Here is a 20,875-nt window from a genome sequence, read left to right on the forward strand (position 1 = left end):
CAGGTTTTAATAAACCAGTGAATTTGGTTTTTACCCTGCCAGGTTTTAAATAAACCAGTGAATTAGGTTTACCCTGCCAGGTTTAAATAAACCAGTGAAATTAGGTTTACCCTGCCAGGTTTTAATAAACCAGTGAAATTAGGTTTACCCTGCCAGGTTTTAATAAACCAGTGAAATTAGGTTTACCCTGCCAGGTTTAAATAAACCAGTGAAATTAGGTTTACCCTGCCAGGTTTTAATAAACCAGTGAATTTGGCTTACCCTGCCAGGTTTAAATAAACCAGTGAATTAGGCTTACCCTGCGAGCATAGTGTAGAGTAGGATCCCCAAACTCCAGATGTCACAAGCAGCATCATACCCCTGCTTCTTCAGGACCTATGAAAGACATGGTCAATCTGTGTCACATCACAATATAGGGATGTACTTGAAATAAATAAGATCAAATGTTTCCTCACCTCTGGAGCCACAAAGTTTGCTGTGTAACAGGGCGTCATGAGGAGACCGTTTTCTGCCCTTAATTGTTTGGCGAACCCAAAATCACATATTCGGATCGATTCAGGATCTCCCGTTTCATCCACATAGAGGAGGTTGCTTGGTTTCAGGTCTCGATGTACCACCTATGACAAAACAGATAAGCCAATAGGAATGTACCAGGAGTGCTACTCCTTCACTTTGATTAAGACTTTAGTTGGACGTATATAGGTAACTGCTAGAACAAAATTGGTATTTGTCAGAAAAAAAGGAAACACACCAGTAAATGAGGGATTGAAAGCAGGTGGTTCCACACAGGTATGGTTCCTGAGGTAATTAAGCAATTAACTTCCCATCATGCTTAGGGTCATGTATAAAACATGCCTAGTAGCCTGTTATTTTGGTTACCATGGCTAGAAGAGGAAAGAAGGCCAGAGGAAGACTATTCACTCAGCTACCGTCCGGACCAACAGGTGCCGAGTTTCTAGCCCCAAGCCGTAAGACTGTTAAATAGCCAGACTGCTAAATAGTTCATTAAATGGTTACCCAGACTATCTGCATTGACCCTATCTTGCAGCGACTCTGTACACACTCCCAAAACTCTATATAAACCCACTCACGCAGACACAATACACTGACACACTCACACAAAACCCACACACATTCACATACACTACACACGCACACACACATAAGACACACATGCATAGCGACAGAACACAAACTCAGACGCCAATACCGAAACAACAAACACACATATACACATCATTTGCTGCTGCTACTCTGTACTATATTTTACTCTTATCTATCCTGATGCCTAGTCAGTTAACCCTACCTTCATGTACATATCTATCTCAAATACCTTATTATTATCTATCCTATTGCCTAGTCACTTTATCCTGCCTTCATCTACCTCAAATACCTCATCTGGTACTGGTACTCCCTGTATATAGCTATTCCTTCTGTACATTGATCTGGTACTGGTACTCCCTGTATATATCCATTGCCTCTGTACATTGATCTGGTACTGGTACTCCCTGTATATAGCTATTCCTTCTGTACATTGATCTGGTACTACTAGCTATTCCTTCTGTACATTGATCTGGTACTGGTACTCCCTGTATATATCCATTGCCTCTGTACATTGATCTGGTACTGGTACTCCCTGTATATAGCTATTCCTTCTGTACATTGATCTGGTACTGGTACTCCCTGTATATAGCTATTCCTTCTGTACATTGATCTGGTACTGGTACTCCCTGTATATAGCTATTCCTTCTGTACATTGATCTGGTACTGGTACTCCCTGTATATAGCTATTCCTTCTGTACATTGATCTGGTACTGGTACTCCCTGTATATAGCTATTCCTTCTGTACATTGATCTGGTACTGGTACTCCCTGTATATAGCTCCATTCTTGTGTATTTTTTATATGTTTTATTTCACCTTTATTTAACCAGGTAGGCAAGTTGAGAACAAGTTCTCATTTACAAATGTGACCTATTTAATGTTATTCCTCGTGTTACTGTTTATCTATGTATTATTATTGAACTCTACATCGTTGCGAAGGGCTCGTAAACAAGCATTTCAGTTACACCCATTGTATTCAGCGCATGTGACAAATAAAATTAGATTTGATTTGAAAAATGAAGAGATCTCAGTTATTTTGAAATAGGGGTCTCAAAGGAGCATCGGGGTGTGTGTGTCTCAGTAACCAGATCTCAACCCAATTGAACACTTATGGGAGATTCTGGAGGGTCACCTGAGACAGCGTTTTCCACCACCATCAACAAAACTGATGGAATTTCTCCTAGAAGAATGGTGTCGCATCTCAAGAATTTAGTTCCAGACACAAGTAGAATCTATTCCAAGGTGCACTGAAGCTGTTCTGGCTCGAAGTGGCCCAACCCCCTATTAAGACACTTTATGTTGGTGTTTCCTTCATTTTGGCAGTTACCTGTACATGAATGATACTGACCCCTGTGAGTGAAGATGCTCCCCTGTACCTGTACATGAATGATACTGACCCCGTGAGTGAAGATGCTCCCTTGTACCCGTACATGAATGATACTGACCCCCTGTGAGTGAAGATGCTCCCCTGTACCCGTACATGAATGATACTGACCCCGTGAGTGAAGATGCTCCCCTGTACCCGTACATGAATGATACTGACCCCGTGAGTGAAGATGCTCCCCTGTACCCGTACATGAATGATACTGACCCCGTGAGTGAAGATGCTCCCCTGTACCCGTACATAAATGATACTGACCCCGTGAGTGAAGATGCTCCCCTGTACCCGTACATGAATGATACTGACCCTGTGAGTGAAGATGCTCCCCTGTACCCGTACATAAATGATACTGACCCCGTGAGTGAAGATGCTCCCCTGTACCCGTACATGAATGATACTGACCCCGTGAGTGAAGGTACTCCCCTGTACCCGTACATGAATGATACTGACCCCCTGTGAGTGAAGGTACTCCACTGTCTTGGTAATAGTGCAGAGAAGAGCAGAGGCCGCTCGCTCAGAGAAACACTTCTGATAGAGTATTCTGTCCAGCAGCTCCCCACCTCTCATCAGCTCCATCACAAGGTACACATACCTCCCATCGTCATAGACCTAGGGGCCAAAAATAAATTTTAATACCATGTGGAGGTATTTATGAACCAAAGACTACATTAGTCTAGTCCTCACAGCCAATAAACAGTGGCTAGTAAAATCCAATAAGGACATACATTTGAAGTTGGAAGTTTACATATACCTTAGCCAAATACATTTAAAATCAGTTTCACAATTCCTGACATTTAATCCTAGTAAAAAATCCCTGTTTTAGGTCAGTTGGGATCACCACTTTATTTTAAGAATGTGAAATGTCAAAATAATAGTAGAGAGAATGATTTAGCTATTATTTCTTTCATCACATTCTCAGTGGGTCAGAAGTTTACATACACTCAATTAGTATTTGGTAGCATTGCCTTTAAATGGTTTAACTTGGGTCAAGCATTTCGGGTAGCCTTCCACAAGCTTCCCACAATAAGTTGGGTGAATTTTGGCCCATTCCTCCTGACAGAGCTGATGTAACTGAGTCAGGTTCGTAGGCCTCCTTGCTCACACATGCTTTTTCAGTTCTGTCAACACATTTTCTATAGGATTGAGGTCAGGGCTTTGTGATGGACACTCCAATACCTTGACCTTCTTGTCCTTGAGCCATTTTGCCACAACTTTGGAAGTATGCTTGGGGTAATTGTCCATTTGGAAGACCCATTTGCGACCAAGCTTTAACTTCCTGACTGATGTCTTGAGATGTTGCTTCAATATATCCACATAATTTTCATCCCTCATGATACCATCTATTTTGTGAAGTGCATCAGTCCCTCCTGCAGTAAAGCATCTCCACAACATGATGCTGCCACCCCCGTGCTTCACGGTTGGGATGGTGTCTTCGGTTTGCAAGCCTCCCCCTTTTTCCTCCAAACATAACGATGGTCATTATGGCCAAACAGTTCTATTTATGTTTCATCAGACCAGAGGACATTTCTCCAAAAAGTATGATCTTTGTCCTCATGTGCAGTTGCAAACCGTAGTCTGGCATTTTTATGGTGGTTTTGGAGCAGTGGCTTCTTCCTTGCTGAGCGGCTTTTCAGGTTATGTTGATATAGAACTCGTTTTACTGTGGATATACACTTTTGTACCGGCTTCCTCCAGCATCTTCACAAGGTCCTTTGCTGTTGTTCTGGTTTTGAGTTGCACTTTTAGCACCAAAGTACATTAATCTCTAGGAGACAGAACGCGTCCCCTTCCTGAGCGGTATGACGGGTGAGTGGTCCCATGGTGTTTATACTTGCGTACTATTGTTTGTACAGATGAACGTGGTACCTTCAGGCGTTTGGAAATTGCTCCCAAGAATGAACCAGAATTGTGGAGGTCTACAATTTTTTTCTGAGGTCTTGGCTGATTTTCCCATGATGTCAAACAAAGAGGCACTGCGTTTGAAGGTAGGCCTCGAAATACATCCATAGGTACACCTCCAGTTGACTCAATATATGTCAATTAGCCTATCAGAAGCTTCTAAAGCCATGACAGCTTTTTCTGGAATTTTTCAAGCTGTTTAAAGGCACAGTTAACTTAGTGTATGTAAACTTCTGACCCACTGGAATTGTGATACAGTGAATTATAAATTAAATAATCTGTAAACAATTGTTGGAAAAATGACTTGTGTCATGCACAAAGTAGATGTACTAACCGACTTGCCAAAACTATAGTTTATTAACAAGAAATTTGAGGAGTGGTTGAAAAACAAGTTTTAATGACTCCTACCTAAGTATATGTAAACGTACGACTTCAACTGTAGAAGATAAAATGAAATATTCGGGTCAGTGAAAATTCAATGAAGTTTGCAGGGGCACATTTTTCCTTAGGTATGCAAACTGGCAAGGTTCTCTGCCCTCATGGGGGGCTTTCAGCATGTGCGTGTGTATGGGAGTCATTGAATGATGACATACATCCTTCAGCGTGATGATGTTTGGATGCTGCCTGTATCTCAACAGAATCTCAATTTCCTCAGATGGATCTTTCTTAACTCTGTCGATGATCTGAAAGAGACACCCCCCCATGTTAATTTACAACTGGTTGGTTCCCTCATGATAAAATGTGTAACTCAGAGCATCGTCTGCACAACATACAGAATCATTGTCGCTGCGTGAATCATCCTAAGGGAAACTATATTATAGTTGAAAGGCTTATAGTTGTTGAAGTGCAATGGGTAGCCTATATACAGTACATCACAAGACTGCAATTATTAAAGGTCGTACATCAACCTGGAATCTTTGCAGTGATCGTAACGTCCCTTTGTTGTATATGCTGCTGTTTCATGTAACTGACGAGCCGTGAAAAGAATGACCTTCTCTAAGAATGATAAACTATCTATACATAAACATTCCCCTTGAAAAGAATGACCTTCTCTAAGAATGATAAACTATCTATACATAAACATTCCCCTTGAAAAGAATGACCTTCTCTAAGAATGATAAACTATCTATACATAAACATTCCCCTTGAAAATAATTACCTTCTCTAAGAATGATAAACTATCTATACATAAACATTCCCCTTGAAAAGAATTACCTTCTCTAAGAATGATAAACTATCTATACATAAAAATTCCCCTTGAAAAACGGTTCACTTACTTTGACAGCATATTCAACACTGGTGATTTTGTGGATGCATCGTTTGCAGACAGAGTACGCCCCCAAGCCCACCTCCTCCTTTACCTCATACCCATCTGTGAAATGGATGTTGGTCCCATGTAGTTGCTGAAATGACAAACATGTCCAGCCATCACAAATACGTTTAAGCATATTTTACATAAAAGCCGTTGGTCATAATCATGCTCCAGTAAGCTTGTCAACAGACTTCCTTACTCTTCGCTCATGTTATAATCCTGCTCTGGCAGACTAGGGAATCCATCAGTCCTTCTATAAGCCTCAGACATATCCAGGGGAAGCCTATTTCATATGCAAAATGGAGCATACTAGTTTTCAAAACAGATCTACCATAGCTATCAAATGATTCCCCTGGTAAGAATGGTCCTTGAAGAACATTCTAGGTGAACAGTGTTTCTGCCTGAGTGCACTTTGGTTGCATTTCTCCTTTCTCTTGTGATGTATCACTTTACATGTGGAGATTTAGGAAGTGTTCTTCTTTCATGGCTGTATGTCAAATCACAAACGAGAGCAAGAAAAGTGAACTGAAAATGTGAATGTACTACAGTAATAGTCTATCATGGTTTCACACATCACTATAGTAATAGTCTATCATGGTTTCACACATCACTACATTAATAATCTATCATGGTTTCACACATCACTATAGTAATAGTCTATCATGGTTTCACACATCACTATAGTAATAGTCTATCATGGTTTCACACATCACTATAGTAATAGTCTATCATGGTTTCACACATCACTACATTAATAATCTATCATGGTTTCACACATCACTACATTAATAATCTATCATGGTTTCACACATCACTACATTAATAATCTATCATGGTTTCACACCACTACATTAATAATCTATCATGGTTTCACACATCACTATAGTAATAGTCTATCATGGTTTCATACATCACTATAGTAATAGTCTATCATGGTTTCACACATCACTACATTAATAATCTATCATGGTTTCACACATCACTACAGTAATAATCTATCATGGTTTCACACATCACTACATTAATAATCTATCATGGTTTCACACATCACTACATTAATAATCTATCATGGTTTCACACATCACTACATTAATAATCTATCATGGTTTCACACATCACTACATTAATAATCTATCATGGTTTCACACATCACTACATTAATAATCTATCATGGTTTCACACCACTACATTAATAATCTATCATGGTTTCACACATCACTACATTAATAATCTATCATGGTTTCACACATCACTACAGTAATAATCTATCATGGTTTCACACATCACTACATTAATAATCTATCATGGTTTCACACATCACTACATTAATAATCTATCATGGTTTCATACATCACTATAGTAATAGTCTATCATGGTTTCACACATCACTACAGTAATAATCTATCATGGTTTCACACATCACTACATTAATAATCTATCATGGTTTCATACATCACTATAGTAATAGTCTATCATGGTTTCACACATCACTACATTAATAATCTATCATGGTTTCATACATCACTACATTAATAATCTATCATGGTTTCATACATCACTACATTAATAGTCTATCATGGTTTCATACATCACTACATTAATAATCTATCATGGTTTCACACATCACTATAGTAATAGTCTATCATGGTTTCATACATCACTACATTAATAATCTATCATGGTTTCACACATCACTATAGTAATAGTCTATCATGGTTTCATACATCACTACATTAATAATCTATCATGGTTTCACACATCACTACATTAATAATCTATCATGGTTTCATACATCACTATAGTAATAATCTATCATGGTTTCACACATCACTATAGTAATAGTCTATCATGGTTTCATACATCACTATAGTAATAGTCTATCATGGTTTCACACATCACTACATTAATAATCTATCATGGTTTCATACATCACTATAGTAATAGTCTATCATGGTTTCACACATCACTACATTAATAATCTATCATGGTTTCACACATCACTACAGTAATAATCTATCATGGTTTCACACATCACTACAGTAATAATCTATCATGGTTTCACACATCACTAGAGTAATAGTCTCTCTTGGTTTCACACATTCACCCTGTGTTCTGCAGGACATTCCATGCTAGTCTATTGTGTTCTATGAGAGATGTTGGCTCATTCATCCACACTGCAGCAGCTTCTAACCTCACTTGTTCAATACAATGGAAAAAGCAGAGGATCAAAATGTTCCCAGAGCGTTGCCACGGCAGAGCGCACATGGCCATGATGTCATCGAGGGAACTATGTGCTACCACAAATCAATATGCTTTGCTGAGGCCTGAGGGCACTGGGAGGCCTTTCTGGTGAGTGACTTTCTCACTCAGGTATGAACCATCTGGTAGAATCAGTTATGCTGTTATTCATGTGAGTGGATGTGTTGTTGTGCGCACAGCAGGACACGAGAGGCCTTCTCTGGAGCAGTGGCTGAGATGGTTGAAACAGAAGACCATGGGGTTCACCTCCATCTCACCACTGTCACCACGTAAAATACATTGAATTCATCAGATGCTGTTTTTTATGTAACAAGGCAAGTCAGTTAGTCTTATTTACAATGACGGCCTACCGGGGAACAGTGGGCTAACTGCCTTGTTCAGGAGCAGAAAAACAAATGTTTTACCTTGTCAGCTCTAGGATTCGATCCAGAAACCTTTCGGTTATTGGCCCAATGCTCTAACCACTAGGCTACCTGCTGCCCCAAGGTAAGAGTGGTAGTTGATAGTAAGCTGATACTAAGCTGATAGGTAAGGGTGGTAGTTGATACTAATCTGATAGGTAAGGTAAGGGTGGTAGTTGATACTTAGCTGATAGGTCAGGTAAGGGTGGTAGTTGATACTAATCTGATAGGTAAGGGTGGTAGTTGATACTAAGCTGATAGGTCAGGTAAGGGTGGTAGTTGATACTTAGCTGATAGGTCAGGTAAGGGTGGTAGTTGATACTAAGCTGATAGGTCAGGTAAGGGTGGTAGTTGATACTTAGCTGATAAGTCAGGTAAGGGTGGTAGTTGATACTTAGCTGATAAGTCAGGTAAGGGTGGTAGTTGATACTAAGCTGATAGGTCAGGTAAGGGTGGTAGTTGATACTTAGCTGATAGGTCAGGTAAGGGTGGTAGTTGATACTAAGATGATAGATAAGGGTGGTAGTTGATAGTAAGCTGATACTAAGCTGATAGGTAAGGGTGGTAGTTGATACTAATCTGATAGGTAAGGGTGGTAGTTGATACTTAGCTGATAGGTCAGGTAAGGGTGGTAGTTGATACTAAGCTGATAGGTCAGGTAAGGGTGGTAGTTGATACTAAGCTGATAAGTCAGGTAAGGGTGGTAGTTGATACTAAGCTGATAGGTCAGGTAAGGGTGGTAGTTGATACTAAGCTGATAGGTCAGGTAAGGGTGGTAGTTGATACTAAGCTGATAGGTCAGGTAAGGGTGGTAGTTGATACTAAGCTGATAAGTCAGGTAAGGGTGGTAGTTGATACTAAGCTGATAGGTCAGGTAAGGGTGGAAGTTGATACTAAGCTGATAAGTCAGGTAAGGGTGGTAGTTGATACTAAGCTGATAAGTCAGGTAAGGGTGGTAGTTGATACTAAGCTGATAAGTCAGGTAAGCCATACACATATAGTCCAAAGGAAAAAGGTCTCCCTGAAGCACCAAAAAAAGATATCAATTATTTATATGAATGATTTACATAAAGCAGATAATCAGAAAAGACCATTGAATATGAGATGTTTTGATGTTTGATAGGCCTTTAATTCCTTTACTCAACACTTTCTGTGAAAGTGGTTAATCTAATGTATTCTGATGTTATGCTAGGACATCCCCATGAGGTACCTTCCTGATATCATATTGATTTCTTCTTCATTTGTACATACAGAGTTTCAAAAACAAGGCTTGATATTCCCCTTGAAGTTGAGACTATAGAGACACCAACGTCAATTTGGTGGTTACATTTAATTCATGGAAAATTTAAAATATATATAAAAAGACAATTGCCTGAAGGATGTCATATTATCTAAAAAATATTGATATTTTTGATTGTTTCAAATATTCCTTTGAGTATTTAATAAGTTTATATGGTTGATGGAGGAGCTGTATACCTGAGTTGATTAGTCCTCTCCCTCTAGCATACTCACTTGTACAATAGGGTTGACTGTTGAGTTCTGCTGTATTTCAGCAATGGACTGGTCCTGGTCCAGATTAGTGGCCACGAAGCTGAACCCTCTGAAGAGCTGGTGTGTGTTGTCACTGGGAGGGATGCCAGGCGAGTCTGATGGGAGAAGGTGACAGATGGTACAGAAACTGTTACAACCTCGACTGTCTGATGGGAGAACAGGACAGACATGGGAACTTGGACATATTAGCAACTGGAAATACATTACATCAGTTGAGTTAATGTCATTTATCATGAATTTACTTTTGAGGGGCAGTCCCATTGTAGTGTACAGATGTGGCCTATAGGGTCTTTTTTATTATTATTATTTAACCTTTATGTACAGCTACAGCTACTGACTTTGCACACTAGCAGCTGATATATGAGGTTAAATATTGGTACTTTTGTACCAAATTTCCTTTGCACATGGACTAGGAATAATTGAGTACGTTTACATGCACACTAATAATTCAACATTCAACTGATTATGGCGGTAGGCCAAATATAGCATTATAGTGTAGGCGAAATATAGCATTATAGTGTAGGCGAAATATAGCATTATAGTGTAGGCCAAATATAGCATTATAGTGTAGGCGAAATATAGCATTATAGTGTAGGCCAAATATAGCATTATAGTGTAGGCCAAATATAGCATTATAGTGTAGGCCAAATATAGCATTATAGTGTAGGCCAAATATAGCATTATAGTGTAGGCGAAATATAGCATTATAGTATAGGCCAAATATAGCATTATAGTGTAGGCCAAATATAGCATTATAGTGTAGGCCAAATATAGCATTATAGTGTAGGCCAAATATAGCATTATAGTGTAGGCCAAATATAGCATTATAGTGTAGGCCAAATATAGCATTATAGTGTAGGCCAAATATAGCATTATAGTGTAGGCCAAATATAGCATTATAGTGTAGGCCAAATATAGCATTATAGTGTAGGCCAAATATAGCATTATAGTGTAGGCCAAATATAGCATTATAGTGTAGGCCAAATATAGCATTATAGTGTAGGCCAAATATAGCATTATAGTGTAGGCGAAATATAGCATTATAGTATAGGCCAAATATAGCATTATAGTGTAGGCCAAATATAGCATTATAGTGTAGGCCAAATATAGCATTATAGTGTAGGCCAAATATAGCATTATAGTGTAGGCCAAATATAGCATTATAGTGTAGGCCAAATATAGCATTATAGTGTAGGCCAAATATAGCATTATAGTGTAGGCCAAATATAGCATTATAGTGTAGGCCAAATATAGCATTATAGTGTAGGCCAAATATAGCATTATAGTGTAGGCCAAATAGTCCCATTGAGTAAACACCTTACTCTGCTCATCTTAAATCGTCATAAAGTCATAATGGAAGTAAGCACACAGCGATTAAAACACCTGGTTTTCTGAGCACTCTTTCAAATGAATAGGACATTTAAATGATTTGAATCAGAGTTATACTGTAGCAGTGGATTTGATATGGCCATGTGTTAGCATGAGCAGCATGAGCTGCCTTCTTTTGCACTGCGAGAGTGAACTGAGTTTGGAAAAACGTATGAATGGTTTTCACATATAAACCTTATATGTCCGAACTCAGAATCAAATATGCTTTAGAAAAATAACATGGTAGAACGTTCATTCTGATTGGTGATTGTCTGCATTTATTTAAGTCCCTCCAGGAAGTCTGATTTCAGATGTGACCATGGAAACAGGATTATTAGGAAAATCGATCTTCTTGCAAAGCATGCAAACGTTTAAGTCAAACTATTATATTAATCTGATTATTCACAATAATCATATTATTGTGTGCATGTAACTGCACTCATTGAATGATATAATCATTTCAGAGGGTTGTGGCTGGTTGACTTGGTTGATATGGAAGTGTACTTTATGTCGATATAAAAGAGGGGGTTATTTGTCAGTAATTTAATAGCAAATTGATGTCAGTTTGTGTGTGGAACACAGATGCATGGAGAAATTATTATTTTGGGTAAACAGCATAACAGAGAAGCAAACAGCATGAAATGAAACATAACATCATGATTAATGAAATTATGTGGCAACATCCCACACACACACACACACACACACACACAAATAAACGTACACCACACACGCCAACGGGCTGAACTACTTCACCTACAATTACTAATCACCTGTTGGTGTGCGGGAGGTGAATTCGGGGTCAAAGTGGAAGGTGTCTTCTGGCCTGCCCACTGCTGGTTTGAATGGAGGCTTGATCTCTCTTCTGTAAAGCTTCTGTGGTTTCACCATGAGGGGGAAAGGTAAAATGCTACTTTAATTTTTCCATTTAGTATTGAGCTACATTTAATCCATGGTGATTTGGTATGTCTCTTTGCTTGATCTGTTAGTATGGCAACCAAAAACCAAAACAAAGTAAGAGAAATAGGTCAGTGACTTCTGAGAGTAAAAATAGATTATGTTTCAACCCAAATACTGTACAGAAAATTGTCCTCTTGGAAAGAATCAATTATCTTGTTTTCTTCCCTCTCTACTCAGTAGGTACAAAGTCTGAGGTAAAATACCTTCACTTCTTGTATGAAAGTACAACAATCCAAAGGAAATCCTCAGGACATATCAAAAAGCAATGGATGGTCATCTTTGCCTTTAATGATTTCTAGAAAAGGTTACGAGAAGCATTGTACTCACATTCCAATCTATATTTCCAAAGAAATGATGCCTTTTAATCTCCTCGACTCCATCTGGTCCAGCACCTAACAGTAAAATACACCAGGAAATTTAGATTGAATACTCTTTTTTAGCTTCACTGGGCTGTAAATTTCTCACTTACTAAAATTCCATCTCAAGTATCTCTGCTCTTTCAGTGAGAATATGGGCTATTATGGGTAATATTAGCTACACTCTCTAGACCATTTTATTTAACTAGGGTCTCCGGTGGTGGCTACATAACATATAAGACCTATGCAGTAATGCATAAAGGCTCACATACATGCCTTATAAAGGCTCACATTCCTGCCTTATAAAGGCTCACATACATGCCTTATAAAGGCTCACATACATGCCTTATAAAGGCTCACATTCCTGCCTTATAAAGGCTCATATTCATGCTTTAGAAAGGCTCATATTCATGCTTTATAAAGGCTCATATTCATCATATACATGTCTTATAAAGGCTCATATACATGTCTTATAAAGGCTCATATTCATGCCTTATAAAGGCTCATATTCATCCTTATATACATGTCTTATAAAGGCTCATATACATGTCTTATAAAGGCTCATATACATGTCTTATAAAGGCTCATATAGATGCATATAACACATATAACCTCTCAGCTTTAGGTCAATTATGACTAATATTTCCCGTAATGATACATAAAGAATGACTCCGGCTTGAAGAGGTCTCGGTGAATTTACTCTCCATCTTATAAATCACTTATAAATCACGGAGGAAGTGATTCATATGACTATATTCAGTCCCACCACTGGTAAACCAGCTTCCATCGATGGGTAAGAGAAAATCCTAAGATTCAGATTTCAATGCTGTCTACTGTGTCCCATTTAATAAATGAGAAAAGATTGATCTAATGCTGTACATTTGTCTTCCAATTGATAAATAGAATGGATCATGTGAAAAGACACATTTTAGTAATGCTCTTGACTACATACCTAATCTATTGGCAGGATTTCTTTTGAAGAGGGCCCGTATTAGACTTTGCACCTCTGGGCTTAAGAATTGCGGCATGCCAAGTTTTGCCCTACAAAACAGTAAAAAAAAGTTATTTCACAGAAAAAAAGATTATTTCATATATAGTCTTGTATTTATAAGGGATCCCCATTAGCAAGGCAGCAGCTACTCTTCCTGGGGTAGTTGCCATAGACATTGTCAGTATAGTATCTTACTTCAGTATCAGGACCATTGTTTCCTTGCGGTCTTTGCCTTGAAATGGTAGAGATCCTGTCAGCATTTCAAACTGAAATCAAAGATACACAATGTCAGTGGCAATTTACAAATCAATCTAATGTATTTCACCACAATTTGAACAGCTTCTACTTACATTTAGGTTGACACTCTTAATCCAGAGTGATTTACAGTAGCGAGGACATACATTTTCATACTGGTCCCCTATGAGAATCAAACCCACAACCTTGGTGTTGCAAGCATCATCCTCTACCAACTGAGCTACACAGGAAAGCTGTGAAAATGCTGAAAATACTACAATCAAACTGCTGTCATCAATTTCTTCAACCATTCAAATGAATGTGCAATAGCACTCAACTTTAAAAGCTTGCATTGATGCTAGCTCCTGTCCTTATGTCTCCCTTTATGTAACATTTAATCTACAGATGTAGGATCCTAATTTGATCACTCTTTTGCTTCATTATTTACATAAATTCACTGAAAACCCACACTAACACATGGTTACATTAACAGTATTGCACTTTTCACGTAGCCTACTTTTAGCCTAACCACCGATCAAGCAACATTATGGACATTATGGACATTAAAATCCTGTTGGTGCTAGATTATTTTGCTGTGACAATATAGGTCAAATTAGTATGTATGTATGTATGTGAGTGTGAATACAAATTCAAGCGGCCATGCTCACGTGTTGAGCATTAGATGGCTCAATGCTTTCTGACAATATAATCATCTGACAATACTTGAAACAAAGTCAATTTGCTGTGTGTGTGTTTGTGTGCCTCTGCTACATCATTGATTGATTCCTCGAAAACAATCCCCCACAGCCAGGGTGCCCTTATCAGTTCAAATTGAGCTCAACTCAGAATTCATTTACATAAATAAACCAGCTCTTCTCTGCTCTAGAGGAAATTCGATTTTCCTGTCTATATTATTTCTATTTTCATATGGTTCTCATATGTCAAGTGTTAAAAAAAAACATTATAGTGCAATGACTTTTCATTTCCTGATTATTGCTGTACGAATTGAGGGAAGTTGAGGAGCTGCCCAGGTCTGCAGTGTCACAGATGACTCACAATTGCTGTTTGCTTTGAGGACTAGGTGTTTGGCATATCAAGTCAGGTAGTTATGCCAGACATCTTGGCTGGCTAAATCACTATACAAGGGCATGATATAGGAAAAATAATATTTTCCAGCTACTACACATGCTCTTCTTCTAGCACTGCAGATGGAGAGCCAGGTGAAATCAGTAAGAGTGCCTGGTGCGTTTCTTTAGAAGAGAGCAGAGCTTGTGTTATAAAATCAAATCAAAGTAAATGTTTTTGCGTGCACAGGATACAACAGGTGTAAACAGTCCAGCAAAATGCTGGACTTTAAAGCTCTTCCTCAACAATGGATTGTTTAATATCAAAGGTAAGAAAATAGAAAATCCAGAATAGGATCCTTAAATAGAGCACAAAATCAATAATAGGCCCAAATTCTGTCCCTAAAAGGAATACATTTGACAAGGTTTGTATTGATCTGGTTTTAATGTGAGACTAAAGTATTGAGCCTTGAAAACATTAGGGAAATATAAAGGAACTAGAGGCAGTCCCTTGAACTTTAGAGAAAGTGGAGAACTAGAGGCAGTCCCTTGTTTTTTAGAGAAAGTGGAGAACTAGAGGCAGTCCCTTGTTTTTTAGAGAAAGTGGAGAACTAGAGGCAGTCCCTTGTTTTTTAGAGAAAGTGGAGAACTAGAGGCAGTCCCTTGTTTTTTAGAGAAAGTGGAGAACTAGAGGCAGTCCCTTGTTTTTTTAGAGAAAGTGGAGAACTAGAGGCAGTCCCTTGTTTTTTAGAGAAAGTGGAGAACTAGAGGCAGTCCCTTGTTTTTTTTGCATTTTACTGCAGTGGGCTAAATCAAGGTCACACAGAGTGTTTCTTGGTAGTCTTAAACAAATCTACTCTGAAACAAAAATATACACCTCACACACGGTTATAGGCTTAAAAAAAAGAAAACACCTGTCCATGTCCCGCTCACCGACCATAGTAGTGACTACCGAACAGCTCCCTGACTCACTCATTGCTGCTGCTCATTGGACCCTATGATCACTCCGCTACACAGCTGATGTCCCCTGGACTGTTTCGATAACACGGTACCTCATTTTGTTTATCCCCAGCCTTGACCTCAGGTCCTGTATGTGCACAACTGACCCGCTCTGCCCATTCATAGCTATTTACCCGTTGTTGTCTTAGCTCTCCCGATCAACACCTGTGATTGCTTTATGCCTCTCTCTAATGTCAATATGCCTTGTCTACTGCTGCCTCGGCTCGTTCGTATTGTTTTATTTCACTGTAGAGCCCTCAGTCCCGCTTTTTTGTCCCACCCCCCACACATGCGGAGACCTCACCTGGCTTAACTGGTACCACCAGAGACGAAACCTCTCTCATCGTCACTCAACGCCTAGGTTTACCTCCACTGTACTCTCATCCTACCATACCCTTGTCTGTACACTATGCCCTGAATCTATTCTACCATGCCCAGAAATCTTCTCCTTTTATTCTCTGTTCCCAAAGAACTAGACGACCAGTTCTTATAGCCTTTAGCCGTACCCTCATTCCTTAAAAGTGCTTTCCTCACCATCTTAAATAAGCATGCCCCATTCAAAAAAGATTGAACTAAGAACTGATATAGCCCTTGGTTCACTCCAGACTTGACTGCCCTTGACCAGCACAAAAACATCCTGTGGCGTACTGCATTAGCATCAAATAGCCCCTGCGATATGCAACTTTTCAGGGAAGTTAGGAACCAATATACACAGTCAGTTAGGAAAGCAAAGGCTAGCTTTTTCAAACAGAAAGGTGCATCCTGTAGCACAAACTCCAAAAATTTCTGGGACACTAAAGTCCATGGAGAATAAGAGCACCTCCTCCCAGCTGCCCACTGCACTGAGGCTAGGAAACACTGTCACCACCGATAAATCCACGATAATCGAGAATTTCAATAAGCATTTTTCTACGGCTGGTCATGCTTTCCACCTGGCTACCCCTACCCCGGCCAACAGCTCTGCACCTCCCGCAGCAACGTACCCAAGCCCCCCACCCGCTTCTCCTTCACCCAAATCCAGATAGCTGATGTTCTGAAAGAGCTGCAAAATCTGGACCCCCTACAAATCAGCTGAGATAGACAATCTGGAACCTCTCTTTCTACAATTATGTGCCGCAATTGTTGCAACCCTTATTACTAGCTTGTTCAACCTCTCTTTCATATCGTCTGAGATCCCTATAGATCGGAAAGCTGCCGCGGTCATCCCCCTCTACAGAGGGGAAGACACTCTAGACCCAAACTGTCACAGACATATATCTATCCTGCCCTGCCTTTCTAAAGTCTTCGAAAACCAAGTTAACAAACAGATCACCGACCATTTTGAATACCACCGTACCTTCTCTGCTATGCAATCTGGTTTCTGAGCTGGTCATGGGTGCAAATCAGCCACGCTCAAGGTCCTAAACGATATCATAACCGCCATCGATAAGAGACAATACTGTGCATGTGTATTCATCGACCTGGACAAGGCTTTAAACTCTGTCAATCACCGCATTCTTATTGGAAGACTCAACAGCCTTGGTTTCTCAAATGACTGCCTTGCCTGGTTCACCAACTACTTCTCAGATAGAGTTGTGTGTCAAATCGGAGGGTCTGTTTTCCGGACCTCTGGTAATCTCTATGGGGGTGCCACAGGGTTCAATTCTCGGGCTGACTCTTTTCTCTGTATATATCAATGATGTAACTCTTGCTGCTGGTGATTCTCTGGTCCACCTCTACGCAGACGACACCATTCTGTATACTTCTAGCCATTCTTTGAACACTTTTAATAAATCTCCAGATGATCTTCAATGCCGGACAACACGCCCTCCGTGGTCTCCAACTGCTCTTAAATGCTAGTAAAACTAAATGCATGCTCTTCAACCGATCGCTGCCCACACACACCCGCCTGACTAGCATCACTACTCTGGGCGGTTCTGACTTAGAATATGTGGACAACTACATATACCTAGGTGTCTGGTTAGACTGTAAACTCTCCTTCCAGACTCATTAAGCATCTCCAATCCAAAATGAAATCTAGAATCGGCTTCCTATTCCACAACAAAGCCTCCTTCACTCATTTTGCTAAACATACCCTCGTAAAACTGACCATCCTACCGATCCTTGACTTCCGCGATGTCATTCACAAAATAGCCTCCAACACTCTACTCAGCAAATTGGATGTAGTCTATCACAGTGCCATCCTTTTTGTCACCAAACCCACCACTGCAAACTGTATGCTCTCGTTGGCTGGCCCTCGCTACATATTCATCTCCAATCCCACTGGCTCCAGCTCATCTATAAGTCTTTGCTAGGTAAAGTCCCACCTTATCTCAGCTCACTGGTCACCATAGCAACACCCACCCATAGTACATGCTCCAGCAGGTATATTTCACTGGTCACCCCCAAAGCCAACTCCTCCTTTGGCCACCTTCCCTTCCAATTCTCTGCTGCCAATGACTGGAACGAATTGCAAAAATCACTGAAACTGGAGCAACAGGATATGTGAATTATTATGTGGATTATAATTAATGGGAAGTAGAAAGCAAGTATGAGGGCTTGCACACAGGCTACAACGAAAGGCAGCCAGTGCGTTGGAGAGAACATATCTGTAAAGAGTTCAAAGAGTACTCATACTCAAAACCACGAGGAGGAATACCCCAAGGAAGCCAAGATGCAAAAATAATATAATTAATTTAATATATGCTCAAAAAAATACAAAAAGTGAAAATGCAAAGTGCTAATACAAAATGAAAAGGAACAGTTATTTATTTAAGGTTTTGAGGTCGATTATAATTAATGTATATTTTTATAGGATTGATACATTTTTCGTTAGGGCAAATCAAGTCTAAAATGTGGAAATCAAGTCTAAAAAGTGGAAATGACAAACTTTAGAAGTCTTTTTAAACCTGGAAAACACTACAAATTTGCAGTTCCTGCTGTGAAGGAGAATCTTCTGCAACAACAAAGTGATCAAATTAAGATACCACATCTGGTCGTACAGGCTGTATGCGTAGTGCTACGTCCACATACTGGATGCAAGCATAATTTTACTATATTAAACTCTGCCCTGGAGATTGTGTTGCAGCAACATTGTAGCCAACCAATAGCTATAGTATGTGTGTAATGCATTGTCAAAAGAAAGGGAGGGGGGTCCAAACCATTAAGACGCCAAATGACCACCAGTCAGCACTCTGTGTATGTCCTCTTCTGTTGACCACCTCAGGGGCCATGTACTCTATCGTCCCGCAGAAGGAGTATGCTCGCTTGTCATGGTCTGTTGCTTCTTTACTCAGCCCGAAATCTAAAACACAAAGGGACTGATGTTAAAGACGGTGGAAAACGGCCACCAGCAATGGGCTTAATGTATTCAATGTAGAGGAGAGACGACTGCTATTCCAAGGGACTACTAACGCTACTAATCTCTTTTCAAAACGGTTTTTAGTCACCTGTAATCTTGATGTGGCCCTCCTCGTCAAGAAGGATACTGTAGAGGGAAGGAATGTCACATCAATATACAGTATATCTGTATAATAGAAACACTGTATATAAAATCTTTACACCTCTCTGCACAGTACATGTCACCCACACATTTATTGAGTGTTTGTTTGTTAGAATAAATGGATTTGTGCACAGCACACTGTGCCCTTGGGTTGCTGTCATTAATCATCAACAGTAAAGCTGGGAATAACTTGCCCTTCAAAAAATGCAGCCCACTGTGGCTCAGTTGGTAGAGCATGGTGCTTGCAATGCCAAGGTTGTGGGTTCAATTCCCATGGAGGACCAGTATTGGGAAAGATCTATGCACTCGCTACTGTAACTCGCTCTGGATAAGAGTATGTACTAATGAAATATATTTTTGTAAATAAAATGAAACCTGTAAAGACGCGACACCTTCACGCATGAATTATTCCCATTGGAAAGGGAAATCAAGGAGCAGGCCGAGAGCTCTTTATTTCCTCTCATCAAATCCCCCTGAGAGCCAATTTACTAGTCCTGCATTCCACATTGTTAACATTGTTAACATGAAAAATAGAGGTTGATGGAAAAGTGGACACTTTTCACATCTCAGGGGCCTAAATGTTTCCTTGACTGATACATTTGGAGGTCATCAAACGTTTCCATCAACGGTACAAGCCCTCTGATAGCACTTTCAGAATAAACAGAAGGATGTGCTCACGGAAAAGACAGACAGATGCTGCCTTGATTGCACCAGAGACATGTAGATGTTTTGATAGGCACGGAGAAGACAGACAGATGCTGCCTTGATTGCACCAGAGACATGTAGATGTTTTGATAGGCACGGAGAAGACAGACAGATGCTGCCTTGATTGCACCAGAGACATGTAGATGTTTTGATAGGCACGGAGAAGACAGACAGATGCTGCCTTGATTGCACCAGAGACATGTAGATGTTTTGATAGGCACGGAGAAGACAGACAGATGCTGCCTTGATTGCACCAGAGACATGTAGATGTTTTGATAGGCACGGAGAAGGCAACAACACAGAGCAGCAACCTTGTTTGAGCTCCTCGATCAGTATTATATGATATCAAATCAGACGGCGCTCCAGTAATCCAATGCAGTAATGGGCTTGGTCATTCCCAATCAGAATATTAATAAATCTCTGAGATGAAGAAACATGCATACATGCATTCACATGCATAAAAGCGGTACAATATATAGACCACAAAGGTTGTCTTTGAACAGAGAAGTAGTCTATGGCACTGTACAGTCAGTGGGTGTACAAGTGTTTTACTTCTCTGGTTTGAGGTCTCTGTAGATGATGCCCAGACTGTGAAGGTGATCTAAGGCCAAGGCCAGCTCAGCCAGATAGAACTTCACATCCTCTTCAGTAAACATCACCTGCAAATGGACAAAGGAGAAAGACTACCAGTGACAGTCCATGAGTCATTGACAATATGCAAACAGTACACACATGATATATGATTGTGAACATGAAAGATCATCTTTTTAAAACCTAAGAGTAGTAGCCTGATTGCTGTGTTTTAAACAGAT

At 39.8% G+C, this 20,875-nt stretch overlaps 1 protein-coding gene, 1 long non-coding RNA gene and 1 other non-coding gene across 3 annotated transcripts in view; 1 reads left to right on the top strand and 2 right to left on the bottom strand.

Moving 5' to 3' along the window:
• The window catches only part of LOC127911390 (uncharacterized), a 196,022-nt gene that overhangs the window by 15,173 nt on the left and 159,974 nt on the right, over nt 1-20,875 (bottom strand). The gene's annotated exons all lie outside the window — the stretch shown is intronic.
• Nucleotides 1-20,875, bottom strand: part of LOC118357689 (ribosomal protein S6 kinase alpha-2) — a 43,286-nt gene that overhangs the window by 2,683 nt on the left and 19,728 nt on the right. The window contains exons 6-18 of the mRNA XM_052477869.1: nt 20,616-20,722; nt 19,306-19,343; nt 19,018-19,160; nt 13,776-13,846; nt 13,542-13,630; nt 12,561-12,625; nt 12,047-12,149; nt 9,867-10,000; nt 5,660-5,785; nt 4,976-5,065; nt 2,934-3,092; nt 456-617; nt 299-375 (exon numbers count right to left, since the gene is read on the bottom strand). Coding sequence (XP_052333829.1) covers nt 299-375; nt 456-617; nt 2,934-3,092; nt 4,976-5,065; nt 5,660-5,785; nt 9,867-10,000; nt 12,047-12,149; nt 12,561-12,625; nt 13,542-13,630; nt 13,776-13,846; nt 19,018-19,160; nt 19,306-19,343; nt 20,616-20,722 — 1,364 coding nt within the window. The remainder of the gene's footprint in view (nt 1-298; nt 376-455; nt 618-2,933; nt 3,093-4,975; nt 5,066-5,659; nt 5,786-9,866; nt 10,001-12,046; nt 12,150-12,560; nt 12,626-13,541; nt 13,631-13,775; nt 13,847-19,017; nt 19,161-19,305; nt 19,344-20,615; nt 20,723-20,875) is intronic.
• Nucleotides 19,569-19,651, top strand: trnaa-ugc (transfer RNA alanine (anticodon UGC)). Its single transcript has one exon. It is a non-coding gene; the product is annotated as a tRNA-Ala (tRNA).

The sequence above is a fragment of the Oncorhynchus keta genome, chromosome 24 (assembly GCF_023373465.1).
Source record: "Oncorhynchus keta strain PuntledgeMale-10-30-2019 chromosome 24, Oket_V2, whole genome shotgun sequence".
NCBI lineage: Eukaryota > Metazoa > Chordata > Actinopteri > Salmoniformes > Salmonidae > Oncorhynchus > Oncorhynchus keta.